General features: G+C 36.6%; 1 protein-coding gene across 1 annotated transcript; it reads right to left on the bottom strand.

Annotated features, from left to right (window-relative positions):
• Positions 1-2,840: 2,840 nt before the first annotated feature.
• Positions 2,841-10,819, bottom strand: LOC148046079 (extracellular calcium-sensing receptor-like). Its single transcript, XM_087714488.1, has 5 exons — positions 10,761-10,819; positions 9,041-9,332; positions 3,782-4,627; positions 2,988-3,215; positions 2,841-2,867 (listed from the first exon to the last, which is right to left on the bottom strand). Exons 1-5 carry the CDS (start codon positions 10,817-10,819, stop codon positions 2,841-2,843), a joined length of 1,452 nt encoding a protein of 483 aa, XP_087570614.1.
• Positions 10,820-14,206: the final 3,387 nt, after the last annotated feature.

Here is a 14,206-nt window from a genome sequence, read left to right as displayed (position 1 = left end):
TTTCCTTTCCTTTTCTTTTTTCCCATTTTCTTTCCTTTCCTTGGGGGTCTGAGAGAGATGGAGGAGACCCTTTTCCTCCTTGCAATTCCTTCCTCCTTCCTCCTAAAATCTGCTCTGATGGCAATTATGGCTAAAAAAATTCAGGCGCTCAGGCATGAAAATATGCCGCTCAAACACTATACTTTTCCGTACACACAGAAAAAAAATTAGAGGGAACATTGTTGTAGGACTCTGTATAGATGGTGGTTATTCATACTATAAGAAAGGTAAGAAGCAGCTATAGTAAAAAATGTTACAGCTCATTGTTGTAGTTGTTATTTGATCTTTTATTTTAGCTGCCATCTCACCTGTTTTGTTAGATATCCACCCTTTTGGACAAGGCACACAATTGTAACAACAAAATGGTTCTCCCTCCTTTGTTTCTTTCTGGTAGCCAGGCTGACAATTGGCATTACACACAGAGATAGGTAGTGTCTGTTGGCAAGATAAGATTAAGAGAATCATCCTCAAAGATTTGGTTTCAGAAATATTAATGTTTGAGTATAGAATAGTGACATTTTAAAGTTATTAGTAGAATCAATCTTACTAAAACATTATTTCAGAAAAAATAATAAAATATTCCTTATCATTTAAAAATTGATTTAGTTTTGCCACTGGGAGTGGTCCAAATGGATCTAAAGTGTCCTGAAGAGACAGTGAACAGAAAGAATATGTCTTGCTGATCTCGGGGATATTGCAAAATCCTCGAACAAAGCAAGATGATTTCTTCCAGCCAGTGACAAAAATTCCAGCCAAAGGCTGATGAGGTTGGGGCGGCCCCAAAATGAAAGGAATGGAAAGTGAAAGTGTTTCCAGCTGGTGCGAAATCTTTATTGTTTTAAAAGAGAGACTGCCTATAAAAACTTAAAAAATGATTTAAATTGAAGAATAGAAGAATCAAGTGGCGAAATTCAACCCTTAATGGTTTTAGACAGTGGTTATCTCACTTTTGTAAATACTATCTTTATGGATGGAATCTTTACAAGCCTTTTAAAATGGATGGATTAAGTCTTCTTTTTCTACTTTTTCTCTGTGACTCTCTGTGATTTAAAGACCAAAGTTTTCCTTTCTCATTGCTGCGGATATTTTTTTTAAATTCATTTAAAGTTTGGACCTCGTCTTCTAATTTGAAATACAAAATAGATATTTAAAAAAAAAAAAAACATTTTAACAGTGGTACGCTGCCCGAATGCGGGGAGGTTTTGTTGATTGGAGCTTTGTGTATTCAAGCAGAACTTCCTCCTCTCTTCACGGTTTGTTTTGATAGCTTAGAGGTAAGCCAGATGTTTTGATGGCTTAGGGGTAAGCCAGATGTCCCTTTGAAGTGTGCTTTCAACCAGAGAAGAGGGGAAAAGATGGCTTTTGAGAATCCATGTTTTAACATTAACAACCTTCCAAGCAAGGGCAGATGGACTTCTTAAGATAGCACAATGTCAAGAAAATATAAAGATTGTAAACTTACAGACAATATTTTCAGAATTACTAAAATTATCAAATACATATGAGAAAATAGAACAAAAATTGGAATACTTGGAGCAGCTAACAGCAAAATATGATGAAAAAATTGAAGATGTTTATCAAATGCAAAATGAGGGAATTGAAGTCCAAAAAACTGAAGTGGAAAATGAATATAAAGAGATTAAACCTGCTGATATTTATGGCAACTGGTTTGTTTTTGAAAATGCAAATAATGGAATATTGAAGAGAAGTCCATACAAATCTGATCAAGAAGATGTTTAGAAGATTAATACCACAAATGGCAGAAGACATGAGACTGTTTTGTCAATGAAAAGATAGAGGTTGATAGATGGAAGAGTATTATTTAAAACTAGTTAAACTTAGTGAAATTTAGTGTTAATAGGTATAGTTAAATAAAAAATTGATAATGATAATAATGTATACAATGTGTAGGGTCATGATAATCAATAATTGGATATGAATATTGAATGATACCCATGAAGGGAAGATCAGAAAATATTTTGGATTATATATAAAGGTCAATTAAAAAAAAGAAGTAAATTAAATAGAGTCAAGTTCTGACTATTAGGGAGAAAATGTTATGATATAGTATATAGTTAAATAAAGAAGGGATAATGATAAATAATTTATATATAGGAATTGGTACATCATAAGGAGATTGGATGTAAATTGCAAACAGTGTTTTGAAAAGGAAGATTGGAAAATTTTGTTACTAAATATTAGGGATATTTAGCTAGAATAGGATATAAGGACTCAGTACTATTGGAGGATTTTAGAAATAGTAAATGAAATGCCAGTGTGTGGTTATGTATTAAATTTTGGTATATTTTATGATGAAGGACGTCTAAACAATGATAGTCAAATGAAACTGGAGTTATGATGATGGTAACATATATAAACATTGGAGTTAAAATACTTGAGTTAATATGAACTATACTTGATGACAGTGGAAGAGATGCACGAAAGTTTTTGTAACCAACTGAAACATTTTCTACAGTATGTAAAGAAAGAAGATTTTATGTGTTATGTTTGTTTCTAAAATAAAAAAATATAAAAAAATGATTTAGCTTCATTACTACAACTTAGGAAACAGTATCAATCTTGTGAGAGAAAGTTAATCTTTTTTTAGTACACCCAGTACAATATTATTAGCATTTCCAACTTGTGTTAGTATTGTATAATAAATCACAATATTTATGGCCAATACTGACCAAAGAAAAACTTAAGGAAACTTGATTAAATTTTCTGAAGACTTTTCTTGGGTTTCTCAACAGGCTGCACCTTGAGCAAAATCCAGAGAACTTTGATCAAGAACACAAATATTATCTGGAAGAACTGATATTGGAACCCTGCAAGGAAGAGAATGTATTTTAAACTAAGTTCACTGATATTAATGGCATGAGGATCCATGGGGAAAAAAAATCAAGTAGCTGAAGTCATTCCATATGTGATAATAAGATGTTATTTACATGGTTAAATCCAGGATGCCATACAATATCCTCTTCCTTGATGATAAGTTCTTTGTGTGAAGGGGCCCATGGATCCATCCTTCCAACTTTCAGTCCAATGAAAGATTCATTTGGGAATGTAATCCAATTAATAATGTCAATTCCTGCAAGTAGAGAGCCCTCCTGATCAAAGGAAATTTTTTCTCCAGCACTGTTATTGAATGATAAGGTTTTTAGTAGATTAGAAAGCTGAAATGGGAAATAAAAAGGCAAAAGTTAATGAGGTTTTCCTGGATCCAGTTCTGGATTTAAAGACAATGTAAAGGAAGGTCATCTGACATCAAAACTGTCATTTCAGCGTCAAATAGGATTCCTTTATTTGTTAAACTTTCTTTCATCATTATTTTTCTGGTCACATTTTAAATAGTTTTATCTTGAAATTTGTTATTTTTTGGTTTGAAACCAAAACATCAGAATTTTCATAAAACAACAAATGTAAGTGAAATACTATGGTTTTTAAATTCATGGTCATCATACAACTTTTAAACTCCAGTAGTCTTTATATCTTATATGACTATTGTGTTGCATAGATTGGTGTTCTTCATTTTTTTTAACTGCAATTTCAGCTCTTTTGTGGAAATGAATTCATGATGGTAATGAAATATTAATGAACAAGAATAAAATATTGATTACCTGTAAAATGAACTATAGGTCCTAATTAACTAAACTGTCTGGGACGAAAAGATACTGCAACTCTGCCAAATCAAAAGTACCACATATCATTCTTTTTATATATATAATTTTTGGGTTATTACCTGCCAGAGCTGCTGATTTGGATGTCTCCATTTTTCCCTTTCATCCATTGCCTTTTCACTGGATATTGATGCATAGATGACATGTAAGGCATGAGCTGCAGCATAAACAGCATTGTAGATGCTATAGCTTTGGCCTGTGATTCTCATGGGAAAGACATGCTCAGGAAGGTTCTCCAGTCTTTCCATCCCTGTGCAGGCATCCCTATTCTTAGGATGGAACCCAGAGCCCTGGAATGGACAGTGAAATGTCCGAGCCCAGAAATTTCTGATAAAACCATCCCCTTCTGAATTCAAAGGGTTTCTGTTCTGGAGAAATTGCTGGAATCCCTGGATTTCATCAGAATGGACTGTAAAGGAAAATGAACCGTGGAATTCGAGTATTGGCCTCGCAGTGGGTGCAATGATATTTTTCAGCTCCATCCCAATAGTTAGAAGCCAAACATGGCCTTTAGTTTTTCCTATAATTTCCCCAAATTTAAAAGATAGCAACCATCTCAAAAAAATCATGGAACGCAGGTCTCCACTGAAAACCAGAACCTTGGCTTTGCTATTCATGACATCATAATAAGATTTTTCTATACATTTCATGCGGTTTTCACCATGACACAAAATGAATGTATATACCTTTGCAGTACAGATACCATTTTTCGCAAATTCTGGAATGATGACATTCATAACAGTCTCTAGATGCATCCCATTGGCAATAAAGAATGTGATCCAATTCCAGTTGAAATGCTGCAGTAATTTCATAATCCCTCTATATTGATGAAGTAGATTTGGAGTCATCTGATAGTAGTAAAGAAGATGGTCCTTTTCTGTCAGCACCATTGCAGAGCCATAGATGAACTGAAAACATATTCAGATAAGAAATAAAGTTTTTCAAATGATCATGAATGTCCATTATTTCAATAAGGGATAGAAAGTAGTTGGAAGTGGACCTGATGTTGTGGTGATATGACACATCTCCTTGGGGTTACATGGAATTGTGTGGAATTTGACTTGTCATGAGGTTCCAAGGGACCCAAGTTATCCCGGAGTAGTGATGAAGATAGTGAGAACACTCTGTTGTTTAGAAGGAGATCACAAACTCCTTGTTTGATCTGGAGGAAGCTCCCAATCAGGTGGGAAGAAAAAAGATAGCCATTGTGCGCCTGACATAAGCTGGGACAGCCGACGAATGAAACAAGCATAAAAACTGAGGAACTGTGTGGTTGATCTTAGTGAGACTTTTCCAAATTCTGTTGAGGAACTTGTTTCCTAAAAACAAACCTGGTTCTATTGGGTCTCAAAGAGAAGGAGGTGGAATTCTTTGTTTTCCACTTCCCAAGAATAGCATTGAGCAATCTGGAGAGGTATCTATAGAAGTTGAAATAGTGAAAAGAGAACCTTTCAGGGAAGAAATATTTCTTTACAGCTAGAAATGTCAGACTGCGTTTTTTAACTACAATAGTGCCTAAGTTGTAATTTTTTTTGAAATATGAAATTCTGACTCTTGGGACTTTTAAAAAGCTTTGGATCAGTTACAATACAAGTTAATGACAGAGGAAAAATAAATAAATGGAACAACAGTGACATCCACAGGGGGATAAAACAAAATGAATTAAAAGTGAGTGAAAGAATGACATTAAATATCTGCTGAAGATTAGCTTTTTTGCTGCAAATAACAGCTGCACTGGCAAATTGTTTATATGGGACAGCAGAGACAAAGAGTGAAACACTTTAAGTGTTTAAACACTGTAGCTCTTTGAACTTATGTGGAAGCTTAATAGAAGAGTAAACACAAACTGGGAAATAGCAGGGAATTACTATTAAAATTGCTGTTAATTAACAGAAATGGACTGAATTTTCCTATGAAAAGGAAAAGTATTTTTAAAAAATTAGGAAATCTAAAGTAATATTTTATTTGGCTTCAAGAGGTCTACATCAAAAACAACATAATATATTATTGGAATATCCTAAAATTGGGAAATTATACTCTTCACTAGCACAGCAAAAAAAGAGGGGTGGCCATATATATTAAAGAAACAATAAATACTAGACAAATGTTTGTAGATGAAGAGGGGAGAAGTTTGATGGTGGAGGTAACAATGAACCATAAGCAGATACTTTTGGTAGCAATATATATATATATATATATATATATATATATATATATATATATATATATATATATATATATATATATATATATATATATATATATATATATATATATATATATATATATATCACAACTACCATAGAACTGGTGTTGATGGTTGATATGTATTGCTGCCAGCATCCAAGTACCTTTTTAAAATATAGGCTGTTCTGAGCTGTTGTTGTTGTTACTAATGCAATGAACACTGTTGTAAATATTTTTATTACTATTTCCTAAAACTGTTTGAACCCAGATAGCACACTGTTTAATTGAAAATGACATTTTTATATTATAAAATAAAATAAAAAACTTGAAGGAAAAAAGAAAGTGGGACTTATTCATTATATAATTTTTCATTGATTTTTTTGCATTTATTACAATCATAGAACTTTAATAATATATGAGCCCCTTAATCAAACCTAATGCACCAAAGAGATCTTTACCTTTCCATTAAATTGTTCTCCAATTTCCAGTTTTTTTTTAAAAAAAATATTATTACAAATAACATATTTAAGTATTTAGTAAACAGTGCATTTTCTGGTTTTTAAAAACATATGTAAAATATTAAAAGTTATAATATTCTTTACTTGACATAATAATATTCTTCCTACTTCTACCTTTATTATCTGACCATTGATAAAACAAATCCCAAGTTAAAAATATTTGTGTGTTCTTTGTGCTTTATATTTAATGTTAACCTACCCATTTCTGCACAATATAATATAATATAATAATATATTTTAAATATATTTTCATCTGTAGTGGTTTTCTCATTTGTCAGTGTTATGGAAATACAATTTTCACTGTGGTCAAAACATGTAATATTAAATATACATTCACTTTGTCATATTTCTCTGGCAATATACCTAAAAAATATTTCTGGCTTTAAAACTATGTATTGCTTTATCAGTTTCCCTAACCATATTTGTATTTCCATCCAGATTTTTTCCCCTCTGAGCATTTCCACTACTTATGGGAAGATGAACTCTATATCTGCTTGCATTTCCAACATTTGGTGGATATGGTTTTAAAAATCTTTGCTAGCCTTGTTGGAGGCAAATGTCACCTATAAATTTTTTAAAGAGATTTCCCTTGTAGGTGGTTGCCATTGTCAATTTTTAATGTCTATCCAAAGTTTTTCCCATTTATCTAGTTCTATACTATATTCAATTTTTTTTGCCTATGGTAGCATGGTTTCTTTCATTTCTTCATTTCCATTTTAAGACTTAATAAGTAGCTATCGATTTTCTTTATTAACTTTTCAGCTGCTCTTAGTAGTATCTAATCAAGTGTTGTTGCCTCTTTATAGTAACAATATATCTTTACATCTTTCTGTATCTCGATTGTATTGTGGCCACCATTCAAGGTCCACCCCTTAGTTTTGTCATTCCTGTTGGTTTTAAGTTCCCCTTTCTCATTTAAAATATCTTTATATTTTACAATTTTTTTCCAAATTTACAACATTTGGATGTATCAGTGCTTCCATTGTGGAAAGCCAGGCTGGTATTTTCATATAATTCTTTGCTTTACCTTTTTCTCATATTAGAAGTAGAGCATTCCTTACATAATGAAAGTATCTATACATTTTATTAATTCCATACCACAAAAAGGCATGCCATCCCTATTGAAGATCATGTCCCTCCAACAGTAGCCATCTCTATTTCTGAGATTTATCAATTATTCACCCAAGTCACTGCTGAGGCCTGGTAATAAATCTCCGAATCCTTTGTTTCTGGACCATTTTCAGTCTTATTCTTACTCTTCTTCCTTGCCAGACATATTTCAAAATTATTGCATTTAGTTCATCAAATGCATCATCTAGTTTGACAAGAATGGTATGAAGCAGAAACTATAGCTTTTGCAGGACATTTATTTTTATAGTTGCTATTCTTCTTACTCTTAACAGCTGGAAGTTTTTTTTCAATTCTCCAAGACCACTTTTATTTCTCGTATTAATATTGTACATTTATTTTATTTAATTGTTGCACCTCAGGTTGTAAAGTAAATTCCCAAATATTTTACTTTCTTAACTACCTGAAGATTTTTAACTATATTTTCATTTTTTCTTTATTTATTTATTTTCAGTCCTGCCATTTTTCCAAATTCCTCTATTTATTCCATTAGCCTGGAGCCAGTTTCCAATGGTTCTTCTAAAATGAACACCAGGTCATCTGCAAATCCCTGTAATTTGTATTTTTTTCTCTTTTGATTTCCATTTTGATTTCTGAATCTTGTCTAATAATTCTATTTAACGCTTCCAATGTTAATATTACTATTCATATCCAATTTACAATTTTTAACAAATCACTTTTTAAATGGAAAAAATGAAATTCATTCCTATATTGAAATAAAATAGCAGACAATGATTTTGAGCTAAATATCTTTCTACTAAGGTAGAAGTATCCTAGATATAGTAAAGCAAAGCAAAGTAAAAGAAAGCAAAGTAAAACATCTATTTCTGTTAATAGAAATCATTGCATTTTACCATTTTAAAATGTTTATTAATAAAGAATACAGTTTCAAATATTAAAATATATTTTAGTCTGTATGTTATTTCACCTCTTCCAGACATTGATGACCATCAATGCAATGTCATATAGTTGTCCTGTAACTGCTAATGAAATTAAATAAAAATCAAGAACTACCTTTTTGAACATTCCTCAAATGCTGAGAATTTGGCTTTGATGGGCCATACAAAATATACAGTTAGAACTGTAATAGACTTTTTTTTAAATAGCAATAGCAGTAGACTTATATACCGCTTCATAGGGCTTTCAGCCCTCTCTAAGTGGTTTACAGAGAGTCAGCATATTGCCCCCAACAATCTGGGTCCTCATTTTACCCACCTCGGAAGGATGGAAGGCTGAGTCAACCCTGAGCCGGTGAGATTTGAACCGCTGAACTGCTGATCTAGCAGTAGCCTGCAGTGCTGCATTTAACCACTGCGCCACCTTGGCTCTTTAAACTCTTAGAGATCACTTTGATAGTGCAAGAATACAATCATTTCCACATTCTCCTCTATGACATCTTCCTTTTCTTTAGTCTTCTGTCAATAGCATCTATGGATGAAAAACCTCTCATGTATTTTCTGTCTCCTTCTCTACATAGAAATATCCCACCTGTGGAATCTTGTAGATGCCCAAAATATTGGGTTTCTGATAGGAGCGTTCAGAAGTCAGATCTTCAGTTACTGCCAAGAGAGTATCCTGGATGCCACATTTGTAGTTGGGCACAAGGTTATTTTTCGAAGAGAGAAATTGTAGTGCAGCATGATAGGTCCATTTGGAACTTAAATAGCTGTCATAAATATTGAATCCCAGTGTAATGTTTACTAACATCCTAGGATTGTCATTGATTTCCTTTACAGCAAAGGCCAAAGCTAAGATTTGCTGGTAATTCTCCGTCACTATTCTGAAAAAAAAAATCATTTAATGTTTTCAGCATTTGAGATTTTATTATAGTATTGTCTGTTTTTTATTAGTATTTTCTATTATAACATTTTCTGGTTCATTAAAAAATTGTTGGATATTGATTAAAAAGATCATTGTTCTTCAATATCCAGTCTATTTAAGAATAAAATTTCCAAATGTCTTGGTATTTGAACTTTCTGAGCTTGATGGTGTTTTTGTAGATATTTCATTATTCAGACTAGCTAACTTCACCAATCCTTGGGTAATAAAATGTCTGCAAGAAAATAAGCAAGTTTAGAGAGCAACAAGCAACCCACATTTGAAATCTGGGCTACAAATATTCTCTTTTATTTCCTAATGTTTGACCAACTATCTCTCCTAGTAATCGTAGTAGGGCTAATCCAGGTGTGCTGAAATGATCTTTTTTCTTTATTACCACTCTTCAAATTATAAGGGTAAAAGATGCAAAAGTATCATTTTGGGAACATAAGCGAGACTCTCACAGACTGCCTTTCTAAGCTAAGGTATTTGGGGAGGGATTTTTTTTCTTTGAGTTGAATAGATCACTTTTTAGTGATGGTAGGCAGATGCTTTCACTCTTTCTAATAAGAAAAAACTAAAACAGGAAAAATTATTTAAGAGACAGCTATAAAGTAATGGAAATTTTAAATGAAAATAATGTAAGCAGTCAATTTCTCACAATATTGTCCAAATATATTTTAAAAATGCAGGATATTCATCTATACACATCGATTCTTCTCATCTCATTGGAAATTATGTGAATAGCAGAAGAATCATGAAAAAAATCTACATCTAAATATTTTTGTTCACAAGTCCACAATTTAAAATAATTTTCTACAAAATGAATCATTTAATTTCAAAACAGACATTGTAAAAAAATATTGGCATCAATGGGGAAAACAGAAGGGGGTCAGAGTATATAATCACTTCTTTCAGAAGGTAAATAAATAGACAGTAATTTCAATCAGATATATTTAGAGAGTCAGTTTGAAACAGGGAGACCATGATTTTAGTCAATCATTGGTAGGAATCAAGAAGTTGACTTTGAGCTACTCATAATCTTTTGGCACTAGCAAGAATACAGCAAGAAGCCACTAGTGAAAATCTTGCTAAGGATTCAAGGATTTATGTAGGCAGTCAACTAGACTCACAGTTCCCTTCAGGAAAAAAATAAGTCACTGCTTGGATTCACTAACTACTTCTCATAGAAGACAACTATTCCATACTGTTCCCCTTTGCCTGGCTGAATGGCATTATAGTGTAAGAAGTTTGTTTTACCAAATATGAAATATAAGTAGGAAAGAGAAAATATAAGGAAGGAATACCAACGTCTCAGATAAGTTAGGTTCGAGTGGAAGTTGATTGAAGTCCAGTTTATTACCCCTGATGATAGACAAGGAAATGATACCTCCATAGATGAAATCTCCTGACTGTGAATATCTGTGAACTCTTGGTGGGGAATGCCATACCCTACATTTAGCAACCTGAGTTTGGCTTACTGTGTGAGGAAACAGAAGCAACAGAAATATTAATGTCAATATTGTGAATTCAAATATATCCTTCAAAGATGGTTTTGTGTGTTCTATCATTCCTTGAATTATTGCGAGACTTTCTTACAGCAATTTTGTTATGCTATAGCTAGAAAGGATTTTGCGTGCATATTTATTCTGATCATTTTGGAATTAAATCTGTATTCCATGTGGAATGACTAAATAGCAGGTATCAGTAATAACAGCAACAAAACCTTACATCTATTTTATCTGTTCATAACATCCCAATTTCCCTTTTCTACTTTATTTATTCTGATATATAATTAGTGGAGAGAAAAGGCATCATACTTGTGTCAATGTAGTATAGGGATTTCAGAGTACTATGAGGGAGAACTTTTGTGTGCTTGAATTCCAGGGTCCAATGTCCCCAGCATCTTTTTAAATCATTAGCCTACCTCCCTGTTTTCCTGTAAGCTCTGGATCCTCCCTGACCTTCCTTCCTACTTCCTTGCCTCCCTCCCTGCTGCCTGCTTCCTCACTGCCTCCTATAGTAAAACTAAACATATATTTTGTGACCTCCCATGTGACTGATGGATATGATTAGGTGGCCATGTGGTTGGATGGGTATGGCTAGGTGATCACAATCCTAGCCCCCCCCCCTGAGGATTCCACCATCTGGACCTTTAGCAATCTCCCAAAGGGTCAAAGGACACCAGACTCCATATACAGCTCTGAATCCTTAAGGCAAACCAAATACAAGTGGTCCTCACCTAATGGCCAGTTGCTTAGCAAGTGTAATAATTTATGACTGACCTCCCCAGAGCTAGTTGATCTGTTTTTGGAGTTTTCACACACACACACACACACACACACACACACACACACACACACACACACCCTGAGAGTGAGAGAGAGAGAGAGAGGGAGGGAGGGAGGGAGAGAGAGAGAGAGAGAGAGAGAGAGAGAGAGAGAGAGAGAGAGAGAGAGAGAGAGAGAGAGAGAGACATTTGAGCAGCAACAACATCCCACACAGTCATGTGACTGAGATTTTCTATTTCTCAGGTTTTTCCAACAATTCCTTCTAGTTTCCAGTAATAAATGCCCATTGGGGAAAAAGGGGTAGTTTAACAACCACAGCTGTTCATTTAATACCACAAGGTTTACTTAATGGCCATGGTTATTGTCTAATGCAGTGGTCTACAACCTTAAAAACTTAAAGAGCAATTTTCCTCTTTTCTTTTAAACAGGGTTGTCTCTCTATCTCTCTCCTTATTCCCTCTCTCATCTCTCTCTTTATCCTTCTCACTCTCATCTCTTTCTCTCTCCCTCTCTCATCTCATCTCCTTTTCTCTCATTTCTTTCTTATCTCTTTCTCTTTCCTCACTATTTCACTCGTTCTCGTCTCTTTCTGTTTCATTTTATCTCTCTTGGTTTCTATCTCTCATCTCTTCCCTCTCCTCCCTCACTCTCTCTCACTTCTCTCTTCCCTCTCTCTCTCTGTTCTTTCTCTCTTTATCACTTGTCTCCTTGTCTCTTCTCTTTTTCTGTCCCTTCCATATTCTCTCTTCTCTCTCTTTCTTTCCCTCCACCACTCACTCTCTGTGTCTCTTGTCTCTCTCTCTTTCCCTCCCTCCCTTTCTCTCTCTCTCCCTCCCTCCCTTTCTCTCTCTCTCTCTCTCTCACTCACTGTCCATCCTGGGGGATGGGAAAGAACCTTAAAATCGATGTTGGGTGGTGGGAGCCTAATGCAGCTATGCTTGCTGCTGCTTAGTCTCCTTGATGCGCCAAGGCAGGAGGTGGTAGTTTTGTTTGCTGCCTAAAAGGTCTGGATGGTTGAGCAAGAAAGCGAGCAATCTGCCAGCTGTCTCTAATCTGCAGTTTACTCATGAGCACCATTGGCCTTCCTCTCTGCCTCTCCTGGCCAATAGTGCTCATGAATAAACTTGCAGCTAGGATCTCCTGTGTGCTTCCCTTGCAGGCCAGGCCAGCTTAGGAAAACACAAGGGAAGGTCTCCATTGCTGTGATCTCGTGCATCCTTCCCGCCCCCACCCGCCCCCCAGGGGTGGGTTCCTCCTGGTTTGCACCAGTTCTTGCAATCCGGTTCGTCAGTGAACCCGGAAGTAATTAACTTCCGGGTTCCTAGCCCCTGTCGCTGGGTGCCTGCAGGGTTTTTCTTTTTAAAAAACGCCTCTCCGGAGAGGAAGCCCTGTCAAAGCGCACCTTTCCCGCCTCGGCGGCTGCAGGGACCACCCCACCGCTTTATCTTCCTCCTCCTCCTCTTCCCCTTCTGCCATGAGCAGCAGCAGCGGCAGCTGAGCTGGGAAATGGGCACTTTAACAGGGCTGTGGAAGCCTGTCAAAGCGCACCTTTCCCGCGTTGGCGGCTGCAGGGACCGCCCCACCGCTTTATCTTCTTCCTCCTCCTCCTCCCCTTCTGCCTTGAGCAGCAGCAGCGGCAGCCAACCTGGGAAAGGGGCGCTTTAGCAGGGCTGTGGAAGCTCTGTCAAAGCGCACCTTTCCTGCATCGGCGGCTGCAGGGACCACCCCGCTGCTTTCTCTTCCTCCTCCTCCTCTTCCCCTTCTGCCCTGAGCAGCAGCAATGGCAGCCGAGCTGGGAAATGGGTGCTTTGGCAGGGCTGTGGAAGCCCTGTCAAAGCGCACCTTTCCTGCGTCGGCGGCTGCAGGGACCGCCCCGCCGCTTTCTCTTCCTCCTCCTCCTCTTCCCCTTCTGCCATGAGCAGCAGCAACAGCAGCCGAGCTGGGAAAGGGGCGCTTTAGCAGGGCTGTGGAAGCCCTGTCAAAGCGCACCTTTCCCGCGTCGGCGGCTGCAGGGACCGCCCCGCTGCTTTATCTTCTTCCTCCTCCTCCTCCCCTTCCGCCCGCAGCAGCAGCAACGGCAGCCGAGCTGGGAAAGGAGCGCTTTTGCAGGGCTTCTGCCGCGCCCCCAAGGACCGCTGACCTCGCGCCTCCGTTTCTTCTTCTTCCCCAGCCTTCCCAGTTAGCTTGCTTGAATCTCCGAGGAGGCGGGAGGAGGGTCGCAGGAGTGGAAGTGGGGGGAGGTCTTCCCAGCCGGGAAGAGCTGAGAGGCTGCCGGCTCCTTTCACAGGAAAGTTAACTTTTCTTGGCGAAATCCTGCCCCCCCCCCTGCGTGGGTGAGTGGTCGGCTGTCCTCTTCCCGTAAGCCGCCCGGAGTTACCTGTGTGTGAGGTGGGCTGCCCATTTGCGTGTGTGCGCTGGAAATAGAGTGAAAAAGAGAGGGAGAAATAATTATATTAATTAGATAGATCAGTCTTTCTCCACCTTGGAGACTTGAAAGTGTGTGGACTTCAACTCCCAGAAAGGGAGTTGGGAGAAAGGGAGAAAG

This window comes from Thamnophis sirtalis, unplaced genomic scaffold (assembly GCF_051295495.1).
Source record: "Thamnophis sirtalis isolate CommonGarterSnake01/CBP01778 unplaced genomic scaffold, rThaSir2_p1.2 scaffold_4, whole genome shotgun sequence".
Taxonomy (NCBI): domain Eukaryota; kingdom Metazoa; phylum Chordata; class Lepidosauria; order Squamata; family Natricidae; genus Thamnophis; species Thamnophis sirtalis.
The sequence above is the reverse complement of the archived record's forward strand: the minus strand, read 5'-3'. Positions and strand labels throughout refer to the sequence as shown.